This window comes from Apteryx mantelli, chromosome 4 (genome assembly GCF_036417845.1).
Source record: "Apteryx mantelli isolate bAptMan1 chromosome 4, bAptMan1.hap1, whole genome shotgun sequence".
NCBI lineage: Eukaryota > Metazoa > Chordata > Aves > Apterygiformes > Apterygidae > Apteryx > Apteryx mantelli.
The window spans coordinates 35,478,613-35,504,706 of record NC_089981.1 but is presented as its reverse complement, the minus strand read 5'-3'; the positions used below and the strand labels follow the sequence as shown (position 1 = coordinate 35,504,706).

Genomic DNA, 26,094 nt, shown 5'->3' with positions numbered 1-26,094 from the left:
GGTTTTGCCACTATCTAGCCATTTGCTTCAGCTGAGAAAACTTTTTGCTAGACTTCATTTCGCGTGGTGTTTGCATTGACTGCATGTTATTTTACTAAAGTATAAGGCACACACTGTCCTCAGGAATGATGTATTTTATGAATGGTGAATGATCTTTTCATATTCTAAGTATTGTCTTTCCAAAAAAATGACCAGTATGAATAGATTGTGCATGCAAGCTGCATTTGTGAAATCTGACAAAGCTACAAATTGTGCAAAAATGCTTTAGATCATTGCTGATCTAATCTGTGACAACTTTGCTCTATGCATGCGCCCTTAGAGAGACTGCATGAGCAAGTACATATCTTTAAATACAAAAGATTAATCCAAAATGTCTTAATTATTCCTAACCAAATTCAGTGTCTTGATTCAGACAAAAGAAAACTCTGTTTTAAAAATAGTGGAAAAACCACATACGTTATACACATCTCATTTCCAATTACTTTTCATCTAAATTTGTGCCTAATGTGTGTGCTCTGAATTCTGGTGAATGAAAAGGGAAAAAGTACATCCAAGTGGAATGGCTCCAAAGAGTTCGGCTTCATGAGCCCTCCTAAGGAGTTGTTCCTTCCTACAGCTGAGAGCCTCTGTCTCCATGTGGAGAGATGTGTGAAGAGCCCAGTGGTCATGACAGAGTGCTAACAGGATTGCCTGAAGGTGGAGTACAGCCTCCCCATTTGGTATCCTCTGCTTCCACAGCACAGCGGTTGGGCATCCTGCTGGCATGATAAGACTTGAAAACAAGGCACACTGCATCATGGCCATTTTTTTCTTTTTCTTTCCTACTCCTTTTTGCTAAAGGATTTATAGAGAAAATTGGGACTAACATTGAAGTTAATATTGATGACCACAAGGCTAAAGTTTCCATAGTGATAATAGGCCATAAGTGTTATTTCTTTAAAGTACATGTCTTCATTACTACAAAACAGACACATTGCTTCTTACTGTGCCCTCTTCTGACAGCAACTTGTCTTAAATTTTGTTCTGAGGATCATTTAGGCTTAATTGTGCCCTGTTGAAGACTCAAAGAAAAGTGTCCGAAGGAGTTGATAAAAATAAGTTACATAAAGGTTAATGCGTAAATCCATAAATTTTGTAAGGTTTCCTTCATGAAGAGTTCTGCAGAATGAAAAATATCTTGGGAAACATAGCCTTAGAGGGAATTTTGATTTGGGGAAGGCTGAGAAATTCAGTGAGATTTTATTCTGAATGTGTCACTAAGATAATCAATCTAATGCAAGTTCTACAAGTTTGGGGCATTTGGAAGTTCCTTGCTGTGACTTGTTCCATTGCAAATTCCAATTATTGATGCTGCCAGAGAGAATTTCTGGAGCTTTGGGATTCAGTAACATTTGCCTGTGAATGGTTATACTGCACCGTGGGATTAATTAATCTTTTGAATTGTGCCAGTTCATTTGGTGGTAATTAGTATATAGTTATTAAGAAGCATCGTATCATTTTTGGTTACCTGAAAATGGTCCTTGTCCATAAAATGAAAAAATATAGCCGTTCTTATATAGTTAACTTTCAACTTCCATAATTTTCCTTAAAACTATTACAGACTAAATTTTTTTACATTCACTGGGCAATGATCATATAAATAAAACTTATTTTATACAAATAGCTGAATATGAAGGCAATAAAGTTAATGGAAGATCAAACAATCACATTTTCTATTAAGTTTTTTATAGTAGAAAAGGGATAGACACAAAAATAATGGTATCAATGATCACTTAAAATATAGTAGTACTTCCAAAAGCATTTTAATTTTTCTATTCATGAAAAAATACTAATGTTGATCATTGGGAGGTAAAGGTTGAAACAAATATACAGCCATCCTTTCATAACAAAGTTGATTTGATGTTACAGCACACTAGAATTCAAACAAAATTCCATTGTAGCCAGACTTTTGTGCTGAGAAAGATGAAATAAATTGCTTTGTTAGCTCCAGTGCATAGTTTGTCTGACTTAAATGATTGCAGTGACACTTTTAAAAAGTCTCTTGCAAGCCTATATTCCTGTGATGGAACATTTAGCAGCTTTAAAACATCCCTCTCTCTCTCAGTACTCAATCTCATACTAGCAAAGCATTTTGCTGTGCTGAAATGTAAGAAGCCAACGTTTTGAGGCTCATGAGGAGCAGGGGAAGGAAGCAAAGGCTGCCCGTTCATCTCGGTGGGCTTTGGCCCCGACTCTGTATTGGTTCTGCAAAAGGAGGCCTGGAGCTGAGGCACAGTGGGTGGCAGCTTTCCTTCTCCTTGCTCTTTTCTCCCCCGGCTCATTCTCACTTACCCCCGGTATTGAACGATGCCTTCTCGCCAACAGTCCTATTTCCAGAGCCTGACTAAAACCTGAATAAAACTCTTTGAATACAGGCTCTTTTGTGGATGGCCCCAGCTGGGCAGCCAAAGCAGAGGAAGTATACAACTACTAGTCGATCTGGTGCTTTTTCCAAGTCAGCCTGTGCGGGGCGGAGGGGGTGAGGAGCCCCAAGGTGCGTCGGCGTGTGCCATTCGGCCACCAGTGCCACAGCTGCCCCTTCGGTCACCTTCCCAAGCACTAAATTTTGTACTACTTATCTCATTCCCTACACTTATGCACACACACTCTAGTATCATCCTAAAGACTCTGAACCATCCTAAGATTGACTTCATTTTTACATTTGTATGAATAGACTTGTGTTGAAAATTCTTCTCTAATGTTGACATAGCAACCACATTTACTAGAAATTTGTATTGGCATGATTTTGGCATAGTCAAGATAGCACAATGTTACCACAAGAGCACAAAGTTAACCTAACAGCACAACAAGGGACTGCAGGAAAGCACTTTGCTATTCCATATTATACAGGAACATTTTAAATGCAGGACTGGGATTTAGTCTTGAAATGTTAATGGTATATTCCCTCCTCACTGCACTGAAAATTACCTTGTGTTATTTCCATTGCCTTGTTCGACCTTTTTGCCATAACCTCGACAGTATTACACATTCTCTGTAGTTTGCATTCTTATTGCCATGAATCAGTGGTTAGGATGCTAATAGACGAGAAATAAGCATCAAACCCAATGCAGTCTAAAGCTAATGAGATTTTAATCACTGGGAACATGGTGAGTTTTCTGTTAAAAATGAAGGAAAATTCAATCACCTTTTTATTTTGTGTTCTATATAGATGTCCGAGAATTTTGTATTAAAAAATCTACCAAACTGTTTACTCTAATTTTTAACTAGATTAGTGTCACTGAAATTTCAAGTGTTTGAAAATAATCTCATGTAAAATCTAACTAAATAACTTACTTCAGTCATTTTTACTCTGATAGTCCTGGCTAACTTGCAATGTCATGATCGTAAGACATTTCTTAAGATGTGTATATATTTGAAATTTATGTAATATTTAAATACAACTTGGTTTCTAAGTAAGGAATTAGAATAAAATTTCAACTATTTTTTCTATTCATAAATCCAAACTTTGTAAGTAATGTTTAAAATGAGATTGCAATAATCACCACAAAATGTTTCGGAAGAATTGACTTTTATGCGCTACGTGCTAGAAGTTCCTCTGGCCTGTCAGCTTTCGCTTTCTTTTGTGTTTTAAGATTACTTTTACGTCCCGATATGTACCCCAGAATTAAAAGAATTCACTGAGGAAAATGTTGATCTGATTAACTATTGTAAGACACTTTTGGCATAAATTTGTCTTTGAGATGCTGTTTACTTTATCAAGGTTTACATGTACAAATGCAACTACTTATTGTATCATACACATTTGAATATTGCATTTTTCAGTAATAAACTTGGATATCTTTGAAGGAGACTTTAAACTTCATTATTTCAATATTCAAAATTATGAAAAGAACTATACACTGGTTTTGGACATGCGTGCTACTCTTAACCCAGCTGTATGTGTAAATAAAACTTCATACTAACTTTAACCTAATTTAAAATGTATGCTAATATCTTGGTGCCAAATCTCAGTCAGTATCTACTTGACTAATGTTCATACTCCACTTTTAAGTGCTTAAGACTAAGGACTGTGTGTATGACTGAAGGAATGTTACTTTTTATCTTCCAGCATCAAGCCACATAGAACTTGCATGTGTTAAAGTCTCATAAACTTGAATATACCTTAAGCAGTTATCTAAAACTCAAAAAGGGAGTGTTTGTGTGCGTTCCAGCCATAATAGGAAGTAATTTAAGGGTTAAACCTTGGGTCAGGCACTTGTTTAAAGTTTAAACCTTAAATACAGCCTTAGCTAGTGTGTTCTCAAGACACACACACATTTTTCAAATTTTCAGTCACTAATGGTCTACTGCTTTCACTAACAACTAATAATTTCTTAAATTTAAGCTCTTGTTTAAGAGTTTACATGTTCCTAGTTTCTTCACCTTGTTTTTTCAGCTCAGCTGCACCAGCTAACTCTTAGCCCCAGAACACTTAATGCGTAGAAACGTGATCAGCTAAATACAGGATGCTGGAAAACACTTCAGTCGCATCCTCTGAGAAAACCAGCAGGTGGCCGTTACAGCCAGGGGCTTCCTTTGTGATCCAGAGCTCTTCCAGGCTTCTGGAGCTCCATTTTAAAGGAAAATACTAGAAAAGACAATTACAGCAAGAATTCAAGAATGGCAAAATATGTCCTCTGAGAACTCAAGGATCTGTGTGCTTGTGCCATCTGCTTTTGCAAGGAAGGGAACAACAAACTCCAGCCCGGTACGGAATTGGATAAAACTGCACAAATGGGCCTCGCTGAGTTTTCTTTTCTTTCCAAGTCCTTCCAAAGGATTTTCCCTCTCTGGAAGGATCCTTGGTTCGGGATGTAAAGTAAATAAGCAGATAATTAATCAATACCGACATGAATATTTAATCAAAATGGTCATTTTTCTAAATTCCAGTTTTGCTAGGCCACATCCTTAAAACTTGGTACAAGAGTGAATAATACACTACTGATTTACTATTTTAGCTATCATATGTAAGTCTACATATGAGACTAAGCTAAACTCTGTGAAATATTTAACTGCTTTACAAATACAGAAAACACTGGGACCAAATGAAGAGCTTCAGCTGAAACAAAACTAGCCAGAAATATAAAAGAGAAATTCTTCAGCAGATTTCCACAAAGACAGTTTGAGAGAATACAATTCTAGCCTACCTAACTCACTTTCTTGCACATGAAATAGACAAATAGAAAGATTCTCTTTTGTGGCAAATGATTTTGGGAAATATGGAAAAATATGAAAAAGATAGATGAAAAAATATGGTAAAATGGAAACTAAGCATTCCTCCAGCATGCAGAGCTCAAAAGATTCTCAAAGCAGTAAAAATACCGTGATGAGTAAGTATCTCAAATAAGAAATAAATTATTTGGAGCACAGTTCCCATGAAACTGGTTGTTTCACAGTCAGATGTCTCTTAATCAGCTATCCTCCTACTGTCAGTAGGGAGAGGATAACATCCACCATGTAGCTATGCTGTTTGACATTGGTGTTTTGAACCACCTTCACTCTTGAATTGTTTTAAATTTTCTAGCATGATGTTTTGGCTCTGTTAGTACAACCTAAGAGATAACGTGTGTGGCCATGTAATGTAATGGATATAACAGTATCAGTGAGCAAGTCTCCAGCTCTCCCACACCAGCCCCTTGGGGATGGAAGTGTGACCAGGGAGCAAGACAGGCCAGTGACAGGCTGTCAGCCACCGGACATGGATGCTTTCAGGAGGTTGCAAATGTCACCTAAAAGCTATTCACATAAATAACATCTGTCAGTTTGTTGGCAAACTGTCATTCACAAGCAAGGTAGTGTTATTTTACACCGTGTTATTTCTGCTCTTTGATTGAATATCTTGGGGCTATTCCTGGAGATGGGGCATGAACACAGAAAGGGGAAGCAACTTCAAGGACCAGGCTGTCCTATATCTACACCCTAAAGGTGGTCACTGGTAAAATAAAAGCAAAGGTTCGGATCTTCAAAGCAATATGAGCTGAGTATCAGCTGGGTCCCTAACTTTTCTTAGTCTTCTTTGATATTCTTACTTAGTCTGTTTCATTTAATTGTGAATTTTGTTCAAAAACATTTATGTTCACCCAAAAACTACGTCCAGAAGCTTATCAAGCTGAGAGGTAAGACAAGACCTGCTGAATTTGATTTACCGCTGGCAAGTTTCAGAGGAAATGTGTTTCACTGGAACAGAGCATTTAGTGGAGTAGGCACATTCTTCCAAGGCTGGTGACATTATTGTGCCTAATCATGAGCCTTTTTTCAAAACTCAGTATGGCTTTTCTATTAGGTGGCATCATCAAATGGGTGGGTTTTTTTCTTTATTGCATAGAGTTAGTAGATGGATTTTGCAACTCAAAAAGCCCCAGACATACAAACATTCAACCAAAAAAAGTCTCTAATCTTCTCAAGCTGAAAGGATGTGTGTCCAAAACACAGATAAAGAACTATCCTGAATTCAAAGTAAAATCTGTTACTCTCTCCTATAGCTTAGAGTAAGTCATTATGAAGAGTGTTTCTCAGTCCCACAGAGGAAGCAAGCATGAATTAGTCTTTAAAAGACCAGTTTGTCCATACAACAGCCCTGTACGGAGACTTTCTGCAATACCTAATAACAGGCCCAGAGTAGCTGCCCCAGCCTCCCTCCTCGCCCCGTGGCTCCTGCGGTAAGCAGTGGAGAGCGTGCCCTCCACAACCTCACCTTAGTGAGAGACCCTAGAAAGTCACCTGAGGTCCTGCTCCATCTAAAGTTCACCTTTGCACATGTCCCTTAAATGACTAGCTACTGAACAGCGAGTATGATATAGGTATATTGCAGCTAATTCCTAATAGGAATTCCCATGATGATATGCATGAAACGTTTCTTCTGAAATAGTAGTGCTTCCAAAACCCCGTTGTCTTATGATTTCCCAGTTCCATCATGAAAGTCATAAATAAAAATCTACCTTTATTGCTATAGAGAGCAATTGGCCTCCATTAGTCATCTACAGGCTGGTAAAATGCAATAAAAAGAGTTCTTCATTTCTGAAGCTGGAGAAATAAAGTTTGATTAAACATCCCTTGTCCCTCAGCTTCTACAGGCGAGATTCTATGCTCATATTGGTATAGGATTTTTCCTCAGGATTGTAACCAGGTAACTGGCTTTGGTTTTCTTTCTCAGCTTTGTTCTGGAATGTGTCATCTGTTTCAGTTTTCTTTGCAATAACTTTAGACATATTGTTTTCAAAGTCCACCTGGAAAAAAGAATGGAAAAAAAAACCACAAGAGTTTGAAGAGTGAGTTATTCACTGCATTTTAATACTCACTAAAAAGTATCTTGTTGCATTTTGAAGTTTTGACATCCTTTCTCATAGAAATCTGAAGAGTTGACTATGTAAAATGACTCTCAGATCCACAGCCATACACAGTTCCCCCCACTCCCCCCCAATCACTGATTTTCCCATTCCCCCATGGAAAGTCTTTGGCAAAAGCAACAAAAGCGGCAAAACCAGTTTCTCACACCTCCTCTGTTCATGTACAAGCTCTGAAATGTGTTCTGGGTATGTTTCAAATCACTTAAATTTGATTTTTCACGAGCATGTTTATCTGCATTTTAATGGATTGTCTTTTTGGTCTGACCTATACTTGCCTCAGTGTTTCACATTGCAACTACTTGGTTGACGTTATTATTTTATATTTCAAGTAAATATAAAGGGATTAAGGCATATGTGATTTTTATTTTGCTACTTTTATTAACATGGGGATCCTTTCTTTTCTCTAGAAAAATTCTAAAGGAAGTCTCTGTTGGAGACCTGAAAGCCCAAGGAAGCAGCTGAAGCAAATCTAGAGACACAACCACTCTCCAAACTGAACCATCCTGCCACTGTCAAATTTAATGCGAGCTGAGTGGGGCGAGACACTTTCTACGTTAGCGCCGAACACGGTGAGCCTTGTAGTCTGAAGATTGCTTTCCAGATTTAAAGATACTTGTAGTTTAGCCTAAAGCAGCTGAAAACATAGGTTTTTTTCCTCTTACTTCTGTAAACCGAGCAGATTTTGCTAAGAGGGAACAACTTTGTTTCTATGCCAGCTGTGAGACCAGTGCAAGGAAAGGAGGTGCTCGTCCGTCATGGCTCGTTAATGAGCTACGAAGCGCCGCGGCCTCCCGCGAGGGCTGGAGAGGCGCCGGGTGCCACCTTCTTGCTCCCGCCGGAGCCTGGGCTGGGCGCGCGGAGCAGCAGCGTGCTGGACTCCCCTCTCAGGTGTAAAGTGCGGTGTCGCCCCGGGTCTCAGCTGGGCTGGGGCCGGGGGAGGACGGCCAGCCCCCGCGTTCACAGGCTGCTGGTTGTCCAAGGGCTGTTTGCCTCTAGAGGCTGCAATTCCTTGTGCACTAGCAGACAGCGAAAATATGTAACCTATTATTGACCGAAGTGGTGGGGGAAGGTTTGGCTCTCCTCGTTTCCACTGTGTGATTCCTACAAAGAGCCCTTGCGTGATTTTTAGAAACAAATGGTGAAAACTTGTTGGTGTAGTTGTGTCTCTGCATGGTATGCACGCTTGCACACATATGTGTGCGTACGTGCACCCCTCCCTCGGAGTCCAGGCAGGGCTGACCTGACCTTTTAAAATACTCACGTCTTTGCTGCTGTGCTGCACGCCGCACCAGCATAAAGTTTTGAGCCTCTTAGACCAAAAGCAAAACAGGTTGCACACTGGCTTAATTAAGATTGGTGGAATATCTTCTCCTTTACTGGGTCCTGAAAGGGCAAAACAGTGATTAATGATATGTGACGCCATGGGGAAAGCAGATGTAGGCTTGGAGTGCCTCAGCCCGCAAGTGCGGGTGAGCAGGACACCAGCCAGGTGCTCGTTAGTGCAGCTCTGCTTTACAAGCCGCTGGGGTGGGGGTGGGGGGTTACTGGGAGCTCAGCTGAGCCGTGTTCTGGGGCAAAACCAAATTTGGGATTAAATGAACCTGTGGCAAAGCTGATGAGCAGCCCTGCAGCAGCACACCCGAGACAGCCGATGGCACTGAAGTACAGGTAGGACAGGGAATACCAGGTGTCTGCCAGCAGTGGCCTGTGAAAACATGGCAGGAGATGATGGAGCAGCTGATGACAGCAGTTATCCACCAGGTACGTCTGTGTTGTCTCGTGGCTGTGGGAAAATACCTGGCTGGCGCTGTGGTGGGAGCTGCGGTGGTGAGCGCGTTGGTGCTGTTAGCTAGCGTGCAGCCCACCGTGGACAGGTCCAGAGGGATGGCCTTGGCCGAGGGTGCAGGGTAAACGAAAGAGCCAATTGCAACCCAAAAAGCTAATGTGATCCCGGTTAAGAGGCCTCCGATCGCGCCCTGGGAAGATATAGAAGAGAGATAGTTAGAGATAACCAAAGTGCATCTCTGTAAGGGTGAATTAGGTGACAGAAGGTTTGCTATGATCTTATGTGATCCTGGTTTGTGTCAGTATAAATCAATTGTATTCTCCTTTGGCTGAACTGTGAAACATGGTGATTTATTGCCCTCTAGCAATCGGAGTTGAAACAAAACTGTGATGATTAAAACTGAAGTTGTGGGGTTCAGTTTTCTTTCTGGAGAAGGGTGATGGGACTGTGCGTGAGGCAGTGTGAAATGGTCTTGTCTTCTCTTCTGCCTGACTGGGCAAAGGCAGAGCAACCGAAAGCATCGTGTGCTGCTCAACAGGAATATAGGCTGATGGGCTCTCTTCTTTCCTTTTTTTTTTTTTTTCCTATCTTTAATTATGTTAATAAGAGAAGGAGCTCAGAAAAAAAGAAGCACAGAAATGTGGATCTAATTATGCTACTGTTCAGTAGAGTTAAATTCAGGCAGTGAACAGGCACCTCTAAACCCTCCTCAGGCTCTAAATTCTAAAAAAAACCAGCCTGCAGTCTAAATCGGAGAAACAACACAACTTTAAAGAGGGAGTTTTAACCAGGCAACACCAAGAGGTTTCCTTTCAGAGAACGACTGGGCTTTTTCTTACCTTCCAGTTAACGCAAGGAAAGATGATTCCCAGGGTGAAGAGCCCCAGCATGGGCCCCCCGCACATGCCGTGGATGGTGAGGGAGGCCTGCAGGGGAGAGGCGCAAGCTTAGTGCAGGAGCTGGAGAAAGCCTGAGCAAGTCTCATTTTTAATTTTTAAATTAAATGTGATTTTTAGTGGCAAAGGGATGGCTAATTTCAGTGTTCGGTTAAAGAGGAAAAGAATCGCAGTCAGCGTTTTATCCCAACTGTGAGCAAGTGGCTAGGGAGGAAACTCTTTAAGGATGCTCTTAGTTAATCACCTCGATAGAGGAGGCAGGAAGGTGCGAGTGCCCAGACAAATTCCCGGGAACCCCAGCAGCAGAGCGCCAGATCCTGCCACCGAGGGGGGCTCTGACGGGCGCGCGCTGCCGCACCGAGCGCCCAGGGAAAGCGGCATGAAGCGGGGAAGGGACGGCGGACCGCAGCGAAGGAGCGCGCGTCGCGTTCGCGGGGGGCCGGGTACCTGCACGACGCCTCCGAGCAGCGAGGCGGCCGCCGCCATGGCCGTGCACAGCGCGCCGAAGAGCACACCTGCAAGAGAGCCGCCGTGAGGCCCGCAGCCCCCGCGGGACACGGGACGCGCGCGGGGCGCTTGCGCCTGCCGCCAGCCCTCGGCTGCCCCGCGGCCTCCCGTCGCTTCTCTTGCAAAACAGGATTTGGCAGTGAATCTAACTTGGGAAGGACATCTCGTGCAGAAATGTTTCCGCCTCTGTGCCTTTAAATAACACTTTTAAATGATCTGGTTGAATTAATTAAGCAGTGATACACAAAACAGTTCTCTTCATTTGACACCGGTTTTAACTTTGCTTTACGCAGCACTCTCTAAGTATTAATTTTAAGTCAAGATGACTGAACTCATCTTATGTGCTGGCACAGCTTGTTTTAGGAGATAAAAATGACTTGCTAGGTCCTGAGCGCAAAAACTAAGAAATAAGTGGCAAACTGCAGGAACAGAGGGAATATTGGTTTGGCGCTTACAGGAACTTTACAACCATCAGTAAGAGGTTATGACATCTATTACAACACTTGCAAAGTTGTCCTGGAAACTCGGATCACTTCAGACCCCTCATGTTTTGATATTTGCTTTGTTTTTATTGTCTCCTTCAGCTTTTTTACTGATTTTCTTTTTTTTTTTTTTTTTCTTCTGAAAAACTGAACAACCTGCCCTACATGATCCTCTAAGTTTGAATAGAAAAGTTCTTTGGTAATACTGTAAAGTAATAGTATGTAGTAATACTGCTGCAGATTAATATAGCAATAACTACACTAATACTGTTTTTGCATTATAAAGAAGTTTCCAGAGAGTTCCCCAGTGCTTTTGGCACAGGAAACATGTTACTAGAACTTCCCAAAGGATTTTGACATAGCTGTTGCTCACTACAGCCTATATTTGTTTCTGTACAAGGTAGTAGTGCCTGTGCTTGGCTTTACTGAAGCCTCAGGCTGAGGCTCATCCCACACATTTGCCAGCAGTTATGCTCCTATGGAGGCTTTGGAAGCAGAAGTGCGTTTCTTAAGTAGTGGTATGGACGCTGGCGTCGACCGGTTGCAGGACCGCTCTCGGAGCGAGTTTGTTCCTGAGGAATAAATTTTCCTCGTCCTACGCAAATAATGCGCAGGCTTCTGCAAGCCAGCAGCAGGCCTCCTGGTCCCTCCCCTCCTTTATTTTAGTCCTCTAACTATAGGATAGCTTAAACTTTTATAGCTTTATTTATAGTGCAAAGTCAGTCCCAGCAAGGCGGTCCTTCGCTTTGCTCCCAGGAAGAGCGCGCGACCCTGTCGCTATCGTGTGTGTTTGTCTAGTTCACGGCTCATTAATGAGTTTCCCGGGTTTGCAATATGAAGACTTGGCAGCTCCACTATGTGGTTTTTCAAGTATCTGTAGACAGTATTGTCGCATAACTAAAAGTCGGTTCAGTTAGCTCAGTACTGCTTGTAATTACTTGGGCGAGGGGCTTAGGTGGAGGGCCTCCCCTTGCTGGCTCCTCGCTTCGGTGACGGGGCGGGGGGGGCTTTGCCCGTGGTGGCTCGGGTCACGGGCTGGTGCCTGCCTCCCCAGAGAAACCTGCTCTTCTCTACGTCGACCAAGCAGACGGATTAAGGCAATACAGCTCCTCGCTAAAGTGTATGAAATCCTGCTCTACTCTGCTACAGTAATAGCAGCTAAGCGGGGCAGGAGGGGAGAAAACCTTTTCCTTTAACCAAATCGATTCCACCCAAGGTACCTACATAAGCCTTTGCTGACCCATGTGCTCCTCTTCTCAGAGATGCCTGGGAAAAATTTCTTGACCAAGTCTTCAAAAGTAACAGTTGCTAAAGCATTAATGCTTGCGGCCACTGTGCTGTAAAAGGAGAAAACAAGGATATAAATATAAAGCAAAACAATCTTGAAAAAAATGTATCTATAGAGAAATGCTGCCTCTTGTTCAACATAAAGAACTACCTGTTTTACAGTATTAAACAGTAGCTTTCTGAATGAAAGAGGTGTCACTGGGGATTTAGGGAATTTGAGGATGGGAGTCAACTAATGTCTTTGGGAAGCAAGGGTTAAATTTAACAGCTTACTTCTGTCCCTGGCTTTTACGAAGATATAGCTTAGGAAAAGTCTTGTGTCTGACGAGGGAAGCTGCTGCTGTGGGGATGGTTTTTGTTCCTCCTGCAGTTACTAGGGGCCCTGCTTCATGCTGATTTCAGACAGAAACTGTCACTACACGTCCTAACTGGCCCTTCAGTCCATGAAGCTGCAAAGACCTTCAGAATATTGCAGTGCTGCAGGATAAAGGTGTTGGGTTGTTACAAGCCGAAGGGTGTGCAGTGACCACTAGTGATACCCTGTTCCTCCTGAAAACATGTTAGCAAATGGGGCCTTATTTGAAGAGACTTTCCAAAGGCTGCCTGGAGGTTATGAACTAGTCCGGTCTGTGAATTTATAATACGTTATGGACAGTGTGCGAATACCATAAGACAATAACTATTATTTGGGACATAATTTTATCATCCTTATGAGGTTGAAGCATATGTAGCTAAAGCTCCTGGTTTCCAATTTTCTCTGTCTGAGTTCTGTGAAAGAATCTGAAGATTCAGTAACAAGAAAAATCATCTTTGGATTTGCAGGATTATGGCTCTGATTTTCATGATGTTTCTCTGAATTTATACACTGGAGAGGATCAGCACCTGTCTCAAGGGTGTGACTTACTCCTAGATGCAGCAGAGCTTACTCCAGAGACAGTGCATTTAACTGCATGCACTATACTGCCACAAAATGCCTATTCTGTTTTCTCACATAACTTAAAAGTAGAAAAGGAATAGTTTGAAATACAGATAGTCTTTGCAGCTAGGTGAGTTATGCAATCTGATTAAAATATTTAGCAAGTAGGATCTTGCAGTATCAAGACCTATAGCAAAATATTTGGTACTCAGTTCCCTTTATTCTGTTCTCTTAGTCTCCTTCTGGGATCAGCCAGGGGCTTTTGTGTGGTTTTTTTTCCTCTATTGACAGTTCTTGCTTGCCTTACTCTTTCTCCAGATGAGAGCATTTTAGGATAGCCTATGGGAGACTGTCTCTGCCTCTAATCTATGTCTAATGCCACTGTGAACTTAAATCTCTCTCTTTAATGTCACAGTAAGTATTGATGTTTGGCCTGTAGAAGATACAATACTCTGCAGCACCACCCTGCAGAGCAGACAGCTCCTAAAACTTTTCTAGGTAGGCTTCTTATTTCCAAATTTAATTCTGTGTTTAGGTACAGACAGGCTTGCTAACAAGCTCTCTATTACTAACCATGGTGTTATGGCAATCGGGTTAAATAAAAGCAATTTCATCCTGAACGGCTCCAAAGTTATTTACAGAAGAAGAGTGTTTTTGTTTTGTTTAAGAGAACTGATATTTCTTCAGTTTTTTTCTACCTTTTTGTTTGTGTTGATAATGCATTTGGGGTAAAAAGATATTGGTGAAGTGGAGCTAAACTTTGTCATGAACATAAAGTGATGCAGCAAAGCACTACTGCCTTCCCCCCCCCCCCCCCCCCAGAGCATGCTAAGAAGAACAGCAAAGCACTTCCTAGTATTTCACATGCTGACCCCGATCTGGCTGTTCAAAAAATCAATGGCACGTAGCTGAAGTGTCGTTTCAGATTCACAGACCTTAGTGTTCCACTGAATGCACAGGCAACAAATAGTCCTGGGACTCCTGGCATCGAAGAAAAAATGTCCATAACAAAATATGGCATAAGCTGGGGTAAAAGAAACACAAGAGCGACACAGAAAGTTAGCTGAGGTTCTTCTGGGTTGAGGGAGAAGAGCAGCTGCTGCAAAACTCTGGGTTTTTTGGGTGTGTTTTTTTTTTGTTTTGTTTTGCTTGTTTTTGTTTTTTTGGCATCTAACAAGATATCTCTGATTTTGAGAGAACAGGGTTTCGTTCTGTGAAACTCCTCAGTCATGTTAATACTAGCAGACTGCCAGAAAGGACGTGTCCTAGCCCTGATCCAGCAGCCACTTCAGCACCTGTGGAGCTGAAAGGACACGCAGTTTCCCACAAACCTTATGTGGTGGTTATGCATGCTATGTCTGGGCCCAAAACAGCACTTAATCAAAATAATCTCTGTCTGTACCTGATCAGGTGCTGAAATGAAATCAGCAGTCCAAGGGTCGCAATCCTTATAATGTGAATACATCACCAAACCAGAAAATACTGCGCACACCAGGACTATCCAAAGTCCCAATAAATTGAGGTAAAGTGCCCTAGAAAGAAAGAGAAATCCTGTTTAATACAAGATGTATGTGGAAAAGCTGTTAGTGGTTACTTATTTTGAACTTTTTTGAGAGAGGCCTTAATCAAAGCTAGGTATAGAACTTCTTAAATGTCTCCCCAGGGTAAGAAAGTGTGCAGCAAAATGCTAGTAGCTTCAATGCAAGCTAATTCCAGCTCTTTCGCTGGAGCTGGTTCCAGTTCGACACAGTACTGCTGGTGCCCGGAGGGCTTTTCAGGCTTGGTATCACTGCCATTCTTGCTGTTGTGACTCCCAAACGTTTTCAGAGATTGAATTTCAACAGGGTCAATTCATATAATGTGAATATTCATTCATCATAACTTAAGAAAAAAGAATATCATCAAAACTAGTGTGTTTAAAAGCGTTTAAAGGTTTTTAAATGTCTTTGAGGAAGGAAAAAATTATCTTTTTACATTTTAACCAAGTAATATGCATATGGTATATGAAGAAGTTTGGTTATTTGATAAAATTGTGCATCTGGTTATGTGCAAACTAATGCTGAACTTAAGCTAGTGGGCTGGAGACCTGTATGTCTATATTGTGGAGTTTCACCAGTTTCATCTCTATGGATTATAACTATTTTCTGTTGGGTATTTGATCTTGCTTTATTTAGATGATTCCCTCCCCTGTAGTACCCTGTGAAATCAATAACCACTTCCAATAAAATACAACATAAATACAACTCTGGAAAGAATGTTTTTCTGAGAATGCTGTAGACAGTGCTTCTTCTACGTAGATGTCTTTTCCATACCCTGTTTCTGAAGACTAGTTTGGCAGCCTGACCCCAAATTAATAAACTGTAAGAGTAAGATAGGTAACCCTTTTTCTTTATTTTTCTTTATTTATTTACTCATGTCATCTAGAGCCAGAGGGAGTAAAATTGTCAAAACACTCTGGAAATCTTTCTAGCAGCTTATGACCACCCAATGGGATCCCTATTTTTATTTAACATAACCGACAGGCTGTCAGTATAATTCCACATCAGTAGATTTGATTGCTAGGCGAGTTTAAAGTTAGGTAACTTACAGTTTTGCATGCTTTTCTGATTTGCAAGAGATGCATCTCTGTATCGTGGACTGGTTAACTCCGTAGAGGCCAAGCCACGTGAAAGCTCCCCCGACCACTATCGTCCAAAAGGTGTGTCGTCTCAGAGGGTCCACATCGAAGCTAGAAGGCAGGCAGAGAAGCAACTCGGTTCACTTGTTTAAACGCACCTTTATTCACCAAGAGCTGTCTGATCTTTCAGGAGTATCTGGTCTATTATATTATAATCAAAATTACTGCATTGGTAACACAGTTTTACCATACAGATAACAGCTGGTGTGTGTGAGGGGGGAGGGTGGTTTTGTTTTGTTTTTATTTTTATACTGCATCATGTTATTATCAAATCAAGATAAATATGTATCATTCAGATCCAATCACAGGGCTAAGTAATGAAAATAAATCATATTTATAAGGCTTATTATGCTCAAATTCCAAATCTCTTTTATATCCCACCAATAGACTTGCAAGCTATCACATCTATGAACCTGATCTCAGCAGGGAGAAAGCCACATACTAAACTCTAAAAATTGCCTAAACGCTCTTAGTTATATCACCATCATATGTTATCTCTATTACAAGAAATGGCTTCATCGGCAGTGTTTTTTGGTGTTTTTTTTTTTTTCTTCCTCTTCATTACTCAGTAATTCTAACCAGTGTAGTTGAAGTTCTTCCTTCTGTCTTCTTTACAACTCTGTTAATCTTAATATGTAAAACGGATGACATTTGATCTTCCTGCTAGTGTTTATCAGTGACTTGCCTTGATCAATGACCTTGTCAGTCACTGCGGCAGACAGCCAGACCAGTGTGTTATCCCAGTGCATTGGTGCACTGCTAGTAGATATGGTGAGGGGATTTAAAATAAAGCGTCAGTCTTATAGATGGAGAATGAAATAAATATACTATTGGAATGAGTAATTGTGCTACGTTATGAGCTAGGCAAAGAAAAATATGCAAAGCTCTTTTTCAGTTCATTTGAGTTTTGATTTCTTAAAAGAGGGCAATAGAAGAAGTAAAGTTCTGAAAGGTTTACTATGTTCCTGAGAACTGGAAAAAAAATAAATAAGAAATAGATTTCTGAATCGAAGTTGTTCATTCATAATATATAACAGGCCTGAGTATTTTTGGCATGGTGAGAGCAGTATTTCTAAACATTGAATGCCCCAAAAGAAAAAAATCCACAGCATTTGTTTTTCTCACTCAAATATGTGTAGTCGTGATCCTTCAGAGGCACACTGCCAGATGTTGGTCGGGCCACCGTTCAGAATAGTCCCTCGGATTAAGACTGTTGCGAAGCCAACCACCATGACAATCATTTGAAAGGCATCTGTCCAGACAACAGCTTTTAATCCTCCCTAAAACAAATAGAAACTGTATGTTCCCATCTTCCTTTCTGTTGATTGAGTACGGTAAAAGGTAAAAGTACACCTCATCTCAGGAGTTTCTAAGCTGTATGCATAGCAGCTAGAAAATTAGACAGGCCTTTCCTTGAAAAGTTTTGTTATATTCTCCCATAAAGGCTGTATTTTGCAGATCAGAAAATGAGGCAGAGACTAAATGATTTGCCCAGTCATATAAGAATATTTGACCTCCAATCAAATGCTTTTTTCCCCTTCTTTATATGCATTTGAAGAAAATGCCGTGGCATGCAATAGAAATTTGGGGAATAAAACTTTGCCTATGTTTGTACTTCCCACAGCATTCAGTACACATTTTCAGAGCTCGGGGGTCCACAGTAAATCTAACAACACAGGAAAAATAGCTCCAGAAAGTCTTCAGTTCAGTTTTCTTCCATAGCTAATTTCCTATCTGATGAAATGTGTTAGAGAAGCATAATTAGTGTTTTCAACAAGGACTGATTGAAATATTACTAATTGATTTAATTGTTTAATAATAATGTAACAAAAACTGTAGAGCCTAGCCAGTCTGTTTGCTATTTAATGTGATTGGGGTCTGATGGAGTAGCCTTTTCTGAGAACCCCCAGGCCTCCCTCACACCTCCAGGCTTAACTTCCTGATAGGAGGTGAAAGACAGATGTACGTGTTCTGCCCCCTGCTATGGTTATCTTCCCCTGCTATGGTTATCTTCCCCTGCTATGGTTATCTTCCCCTGCTATGGTTATCTTTTTATTATTGTCCTAAGTCCTATCCAAAGTCATAAACCAAACAGACACTCATATGCTCCAGTTTGTGGCACTCTTTGGATGTCTATAATCTTCCAGGTTCAAAATATGGGCTAAAACTTTTGAAATTCTGATTTTAAAAGTACACTGAAAGCCAACTGAGTCACTTAGGTGCTTTTGAACACTTGAATACGGTGCCTACAGGGACACCGACCTCTTTTCCATTGCTCACTGACTTCCCCAGCTTTTTACAGGTGCATCAGGGAAGGTCTTGCGTCGCTTTGACTCAGCAGTAAAGCTCCCTGGAAGCCCTGTTAGGTGTGCTTCCTACGGTTTATCACTCTGTTCTTGATCCCGAGTGACACCAGAGACAAATTTTTCACTACTATGTTTTTCCATCTATAACTTGCAAAAGATGAGAAGAATCTTCTCAAAAGACTTACTATGGTGAGGGAAGGTTTTCACCTGCATGTCTGGACTCTGCCTCAGGCTGGTCTGACTTACACCTTGAGATATTCAGTGGAGTATCTGGGAGGAAATAAAGTTGTTTTTTTCCCCTGCCAAATAGATTTATCTTTGTACTTTAGGATCTGAAAGAAACTCATCTCTATGTCCTAGTATTGCAAACAGTCCCTCAAACCATGTTTAGCGGCCTCGCTTCTGTTGCAGCCTTTTGGGTACAAGGGGTGGTTGCATTAACAATCTGTATTCAGCCATTCACTGATGCCTGTTACATACCAAAGTGCAATAGAAAGTGCAGACAATTCCTGTTGCAGCTACAGAGCCCCAGAGATCAAATCCAGTGACTGTGAAACCAAAGAAAACCAAATGGTTAGCAAAAGGATATTAAGAGAAAAGCTATCTATTACCCTTAGTAGGATGGAAGTAATTATTAATTTTAATCTTTTGTGACTCTTAGGAGTTCTGCTGGGTTATTCAAGGTTCTTAACACTACTGAATGCTTTTTTGCGCTGTTGCTTTCTTGCAAATTGGGATTAACTACCTTTCAAGGGTGGAAAAGTAGTTCATAAGCAAAATAATTACACAAAGAAAAAACATCATTCTTATGGGACATCATTTTATGAGCAATGCTTTCATTCTGTTTCATGTCCAGGATTTTCTTTTGCTGAAAGATTTTGTGTTCTGACAATTATAAATTTCAGAGGAACCAAGTTCTTGGGAGATTTCCATTGAATCCTAAGGAAAAAAGCTAAGTTCTGTTCTCTGAAACTAGGAACAGTTTAACCTTAGAATTGTGCTGACTGTGCACTAAAACAATTTTGCATGCTCATTTTGCTTCATAAAGTCTGTATGTAAGATAAGATATGCAGATTTCACTTTTGCTTATATTGAAATCTCTGCCATGAGGCTTAATTTGTAAGGACAATACTATTTGTAGAAGTTCTCTTAGTAGCAAAATTAGTTTGGCTTAATAATGGACATGACCTTCTGAACAAGTGCTGCGTAAAAGGCAGCCTGGCTCCAGAGGGAGGGAGCTCAGCACTGTGCGCAAGGTGAATATCAGTGAGACTAGACAAACCAGATATGACTCGGATGATGGACTATGAAAAGAGCTTCCAAATCTCTTTCCAGTCAATTTTAGGGAAATCGGTTACTTTAGGAACTTATGTTGATTCCTTATGTTGTATGGCTGTAAACTTATTAATCCCAGCTATTGCGACAGATGCTGTGTTCCTGGTTGCCAAAGGCTGATTAAAGAAGCGTGCAGAGAGCAGGATAGTATTCAACTCCAGCTGCAGGGAACGGAGTTATGCCCAGGGGATCGTGAATGAGACATCTGGTTGAAAATACGATAGGATCTATAAACATAAACATTGCTTCCAGGGCCTTGTCCTTCATCTTACCTGAAAGATGGCATTGCAGCTGGAGCAAAACTCCCCAGCACATATAGGGTGCCTGTAGGTGTCATCCCTTAAAGGAAACTGCTCCCTGCTGCTTTAGAGATGCAGAGCATCCTCTGCTCTTTTGCATTTCTGTGGGCAGCCGGGCAGTCACCAAAACTTTCAGACAGAGAAATCTCAGCTCTGTCCCATGAGCATTAACAGTGCTGGCAGCATAAGGCAGACAGGGTAGGAAGGAACCAAAGTACAGAGCACGGTCTTGGGTCGCTGCTCATACCGTGAACTTTGTCAGGAGGTTGAGAAATTTTTCATTGCTAACCCTTTTGGGCTGTTACTGAGTACAGAAGAACAAATGCTAGAGTTGTGCTACAGTACCAGTGTGAGGGAGAGACCCGGAGTGTTGGAAATGCAGAACTATTAGGTGAAGGCAAAAACCTTCCTATGGATCTGCTGAGGAATTTTTTTTTTTTTTTTTTTTTTTTTAGCCTTCTTACTTTCCTCTGCTTCAGTTATTCTGCTTGTCTTATGATGTGATTATTTTGGGTAATCATGTAGTTTGGCCTGGAAACTCACCTTGATTGAGAGCCAGTGATGGAGCATAAACCACTATTCCAGTGTAAAGGATCTGCAGGAGAAAAAAGTTCATGGAAAAACCATGTCTGTGAGTGATAAGGCTTCTGTTCAGAGAGCGGCTTGGAGCAAAGCACCAGAGCTAGAGGCCACTTGCAAAATTTAGATCAGACTGTACCATATATGGGTTTCTTTTTCAGCCTTTACGAAATCAAAATCCTTCATTTAATTCCTTTTGGATGGAGTTAAGCCACCACTGTCTATCTGTGTATTTCTTATTTCTCCCATTGCTAAGATGATTAGATGTCTAGACTACACTACTCAAATAGAGAGAGGAGCTCTCAGTAAAACACAAACAGTGATGCAGAAAAAACTCACATTGGGTCTTGGAAATTAATCTTCCCTGGTTTCCTTTTAATCCCTCTTAGAATAGTTAACTCAATGCCTTTCATGCATATGTTGTGGCAGAATTGAGGGGGGAAACAAAACCTGAAAGTAAATAAACTTTTGAATCTCTTGCTAACGCTTTTGGTACTAATTAAATGGAATTAATGTAGAAAGAGAGACAAATGTTCCAACTTCCCAATTTTCCATCAAACACTATTAAAATCTTCTGAGAAACTTGGTGAACTTTCAAATCAAAAGACAAAAAGCTATTTGATGTCTACCATAGTGCCTTGTCCAGCTCCTTAAGTGCTTTTGGGTAAGTAAAGTCAGTCTCTGCTCACTCAGCTTCACCACTCGTGAGCCAGGAGCATTACTGTTTACTTTATCACGCACAGGGGTGTGGACCGGCTAGTCAGTGTTTGATGGCAATGCAAAGCAGTCAATAAATGCAGTCAATAAGAGTCAAGCAGCAATTTCTGTCCCTATAGGTGTCAGGCTTCATCCCTGTGGCCCCATCACTCAGGGCAGCTCTCCAAGGAGTCACAGTCGTGTCCCGCCCAAATCCCTCCAGCTGCCTGGGAGGCACCAGGGATGGGTGCTGCCTCTTGGCGCTCGCCTCTGCTGGGAGCAAACCCCCCAAGAGGAGCATCGCGGGGCTGCGCTGCCTCCCTAATGGGAGAGCTTCTCCCTGGGCATGTAGCCAGTGAGCTGCAGACGTAAATGTGCCCAGCGCAGCTTTTGTAGGTTCTCTCACAAAAAAAAAATATATATATGTGTGTGTGTGTGTGTGTATATATATATATATATATATATATATATAATGTGTGTGTATTATATATATATGCTCAATTTTCTTGGAAGGAGAGAGACTTCAAGGAAATATAATGAGGCCAAGAATGTGAGAAGCTGTGCAAGTGCAGTACTGCTTCCAAATGTCACAGGCAACAATGAAATTTTTTTTAACTGTAAGTAGGAAGAAGCTAGGAGGTAGGAAAGCAACCGCTTTCTTAACATTCACAGTCCAGCTGGAAAAATTAAGGGGGGGGGAAAAAAATTAAAATTGCTCTTGGGTGGGGGGAGTTGAGTCTGAGTTGAGTGCTTCAAAATAAATGTTAAGTGAAATTATCATGAAAAAATAGGCAATGTCGTCTTACCGTCTGCAGGATGTAGATCAACGTTGCAGCAAAACGGACCATTTTGTTAAATCTTAACTCCAAATACTAGGAAAAAGAGGAGATGCAGTAAATTGCACAAGTAGCAGCTGTGCACAGCTATTAACCTCCTGTCTGCCCTGAGTAGCAGCTTGCTTCCCAAGTACAATTACACACAGCTGACATTACTGCTATGACTAGTAAACTAGGGTGCATGATTATTCTTACTGGTAGAGATAATTACATTTGAGAAATCTTCTAATCAGTGGGATGTACTTGACATTATGTGTTGGGCTGCTGTATTCAATACCTGTTTTGTACTGGGAATAACTGACTGTATGAATAGGAGATGTGAGCTCATCTACTAGAGCAATGGGATAGTTGGACTTCCACAGTGGCTACAGCAGTTGGTGGAGCAGGTGCTCCAGGTCTTAGGCCTGAGTCACCACCTGAAGTCTCTTTGCAGAAATGACCAAAAAGTTAAATATACACTGCTAACCTCAAGCCATCTTCGACCCTGTGAGTTTCCCCTTGGGCAGTGCTACTGTGTACGCTGCCTCGTGGACACTACGTACAAACTGCATAGGCGTTCTGTCTTTCAGAAGACTTTAGGCATAGTACTTTGAATATAGCGTCTTTCTTATTAATTTTGTTCATGTTAATCTTTATCTCTTGCTCGGTAAGCCCCACAGTTTGCCGTAAAATAAGTAACTCATTCGCATAATTTGATCTGTTTCTAAAAATAACTCATGAAGTCAGCAAAGTCATTTTCAGGCATGCTTGAAGGGACCCTCTGACTGCAATGAAACTTTCAGTGGTTAAAATAAGTGATTTGTTCTTCGATCTTGAACCTAAACCAGCTAGAAAATACAGTTACTTCTGACAGCTGGAATAGATGGTCAGTTTTAATTTTTCCCAGCCTGCAACTGAAATATTTCCCGGTACCCAGGCGGAGTTGTGAAGCTCCTCCTTGGCGCTGGGCTTGTGAGAGCGTGAGCAACCTCTGCTGCCGGGAACTGCTGGCCCCCGGGAGGGCTCTGCTCGCCCCACGCTCCCTTCCAGGAAACTGCCCACAAACCAAAACCACCACATCTGCAGCAGCTGGTTCAAGTGGCTAAACAGCAGCCCCAGTTGTCCAAAAGCTGCCCAGTGTTCTGTGATGTGTGGGTGATGGCGGCTGCGTGCTGTGTCCCTCTAACAGCAGCACAGCTACTGGGGGCGCTTGGTTGGTTGTTTTTTCTCTCCAGCTGATGAGCTCTTGTATGAAGAAAATAATGTGTTCCACTTCTAGAGTAACTGGTCCAAATCCTTGGATCTAGACCAAATTTGAAATTGGATCCTGAATTTTGTTCTTATAGTCCCTCTTTAATAGTCGCACTCTAAAACAGAGTGAAAAAGTTATTTGAGATCAAAAGCATCTAGCAGGCACTTTAATTATTTTCCAGTTGTAACATATTTTGTACTACTCTGTAAACTCTTTTCTTTGCTATGTGTGCATAGCAGCACCGCTGATCCTTTATTTGTGCCTGCAGCTTATGAAATACAAATAACTAGATTGTATAATCAACTTGTTTACAAAAAAATCAAAAAAATCATGTATTGATATATTTGTTTTGTAAATTATTGCAGAAAAAGTCTTTTGCCATAGATTTCTCTAGAAATAGCAAAATACTTGATAAACTGATTTTTATGCTATAATAATCTTTTTTTACTCACCTCATAAGTACTTGTAATGCCAGATCTGTAAAATACAGGTACAAAAAGTTCAGAAGTAAAGATGATGACAAGCGTATATGAAAGAAAGAAAAGAATGAAGGATGCCCCATAGCGATAAACTTCAGATGGTGTCCCCAGAACTGTTACTGCTGACATGAAGCTGGATGTGAGAGAGAAGGCTATCGGTCCACATGTCATCTGCCTGCCGCCCACCAAAAATTCCTTTGAACTTTTCTTTTTCCTCTCTTTAATTGCAAAAAAGATTCCAATGCTGGCAGATACTAAAAATAGTGCTGCAAAAACAACATAGTCCCAAGGCGCAAATTTTTTGATTTCTGGAGCTACGAAGTTGGACATGGCACCCGATGGATAGTTCTCTGGGAGAAGGACTCTGGGTTTCTGTATCAGTTGCTCTGAACTGATTAATTCTCTGACAGCAAAGATGGTTTTGTAGGTTATCAATGACAAATAATAAAAAAGGAAGACTATCCAGCTATGAGATTTTTTTTAATCCAGTTCACTTCTAGGCAGGGAAAAAAAAAAATGCTTAGACCGAGTTAGGAAGGTGCTATATGCACTTAGACCCTAGCACTACTGATATTTCTCTCAGGCTGGCTGGACTGGGGAACTTATCTGAGAAATCTTTAGTATGCTCCCTTTTATCTGTGAGGTCTTAATTTAAGGTTAAATATTACCTTGGCACATTGACTTGATCTGCCTCTTTTCTAACCTCTCAGCGTTTTTAAATAATAAAATGAGAGTAATATAAAAAAGGGAGGAGGGAGAAATGAAGGAAGACTTTGCATACAGACCGATGACCTTTACTGGTGGGTCTATATTTTCAAAGGAGCAATTCTTTCATATGGTTAAAATCTAAACTTGAACACCAGCAATAGGGTTCAGAATTGTTCTTTGTGATTAAATGTGCTCTTTGATGGACTCTCTGGAAGTTCAGACTGCCATAAAGAACCGTAGTGTTTAACGGTTCAAGGTAACTTTATTGCATTTCCCCCTTGGTAGTCCAGCCTAGGCAACATAATGAGTTTGGGTACCTAAGGGATCTCCAGATGAGCAAAAATATAGGTTGTGCAACACCTAGGTTTGTGAATGACTTCCATTTAGCAACTGATTTTTCACTGTCTGCTGTTAGTGGCAATTTTAGTTATAGCTAATATGGGTTCATGTTGTGGAGCTGAAGCTGTGTGCTGTGAAGAGGTGTCTATTTTAAGTGCTCTGTGTATGATTTGGTTGGATCTGCAGGAGAAGAGGGTCAAAGAGCAGCGCATAAGGCAACACTGTCCTTAACTTCATCTTTGGGATAACTTGTAGAATTCAGTTAACTGAGTTCTCCTTGGATTTTTTTTTTTTAAGTAAATAATAAATACTCATGTTACATCAGCCTACACCAGAATGATACATTTCCAAAAGAAGCAGGTGCTAACTTGTGGTACTCAAGGATAAGCTTTTATGAAGAAATAGGGTCTTTGGTCACAGCCCCGCTGGAAGGGAGGAGGGTCAGTGGTCCGTTCCAGAGATAATCGCGAGCTGCGTGGCAACCCAGGTGTGAATCGCTAACAGCAAGGCTGCTTCTCTCCAGCCCTGTCTTGGGTTGGGGTGGGTGCCCCCCACCTGTCCTCCTTAAATCATCAACAAACTGCAATGTTTTTGCTGTGTCAGCAATAACCACCAAATAAGTGGGTTTCTAGATCTGAAATTCTGTGCATTCCCACCTCTCTGTTCAGGAGAAAGAGAAATATGTATACAGCAACTCCTATGCCACGACCCAGAATAAAAGAAAATCCAGGAAAAGCCTGGGGCTGGAATTAATGTCCTCTTCTCTCCACGGGTGCTTTAGAGATGGGTCAGTTTTGCAATCGACTCCAGGAGACCAAGTGCAGAAGGGGGAACTGACTGGCCTACTGCTGCTGCAGGGTGTGAGTTTAAAATCTCAAAATGCATGCAAAAATACTTCTTAAAAAGCAGTTTAGAACATCCTATTGACTGTTGTTTGTTCTACTTTTGCCCCACCACCACTAGTAAAGTCTACAAAATGAGGCAAGTTAGATTTCTGCTTCTGCTGTGAGAGACTTCTTGCCTGCAAAGCAAGAGGTTTACCTCTAACGGCCAATTGATGTGACATGGCTGGCTTTTGTTTTTTGTTTTTTTTACCACTTCATTTATAACTGAATTCCTTTTGTTGTCTTAAGTTTAAAGAAAAACTGCAGTGTTTGTGAGATGCAATAGGGCTGTTTGTGAAAGCTGCACAAGCACGTTTGTATAAGGTGAGCTAGGATATCAATTAGTCGCATTAGTTTCCATAGTAACTGTGTGCGCTGTAACCCGCTGTTAATGCAGCGGAGGAACCTAATGAGAGACCAATAAACAAATTTGCATCCTCATAGGTAATGCTCATTGAATCCTCAT

General features: G+C 41.1%; 1 protein-coding gene across 1 annotated transcript; it reads right to left on the bottom strand.

The window, feature by feature from the left end:
* Window positions 1-7,034: 7,034 nt before the first annotated feature.
* Window positions 7,035-24,027, bottom strand: SLC5A12 (solute carrier family 5 member 12). The gene is made up of 15 exons (XM_067296236.1): window positions 23,671-24,027; window positions 21,958-22,023; window positions 20,420-20,471; window positions 18,723-18,790; window positions 17,062-17,216; window positions 15,847-15,987; window positions 14,662-14,791; window positions 14,195-14,283; window positions 12,281-12,393; window positions 10,515-10,582; window positions 10,011-10,097; window positions 9,183-9,361; window positions 8,987-9,090; window positions 8,647-8,768; window positions 7,035-7,265 (listed from the first exon to the last, which is right to left on the bottom strand). The coding sequence occupies exons 1-15, from the start codon at window positions 24,025-24,027 to the stop codon at window positions 7,107-7,109; spliced, it is 1,890 nt and encodes a 629-aa protein (XP_067152337.1). The 3' UTR covers window positions 7,035-7,106.
* Between the last annotated feature and the right edge of the window lie 2,067 nt (window positions 24,028-26,094).

What these genes read in the sequence shown, in the direction of transcription:
- SLC5A12 (XM_067296236.1), bottom strand. Translation starts at nt 24,027, where the DNA reads ATGTCCAACTTCGTAGCTCCAGAAATCAAAAAATTTGCGCCTTGGGAC. An exon ending in TCAGAAAAGCATGCAAAACT is followed by an intron (nt 14,792 to 15,846) that starts GTAAGTTACCTA and finishes CTTTCTTTCTAG; the next exon opens with GGCACTTTACCTCAATTTAT. An exon ending in CCCACCACAGCGCCAGCCAG is followed by an intron (nt 9,091 to 9,182) that starts GTATTTTCCCAC and finishes ATGTTTTCACAG; the next exon opens with GCCACTGCTGGCAGACACCT.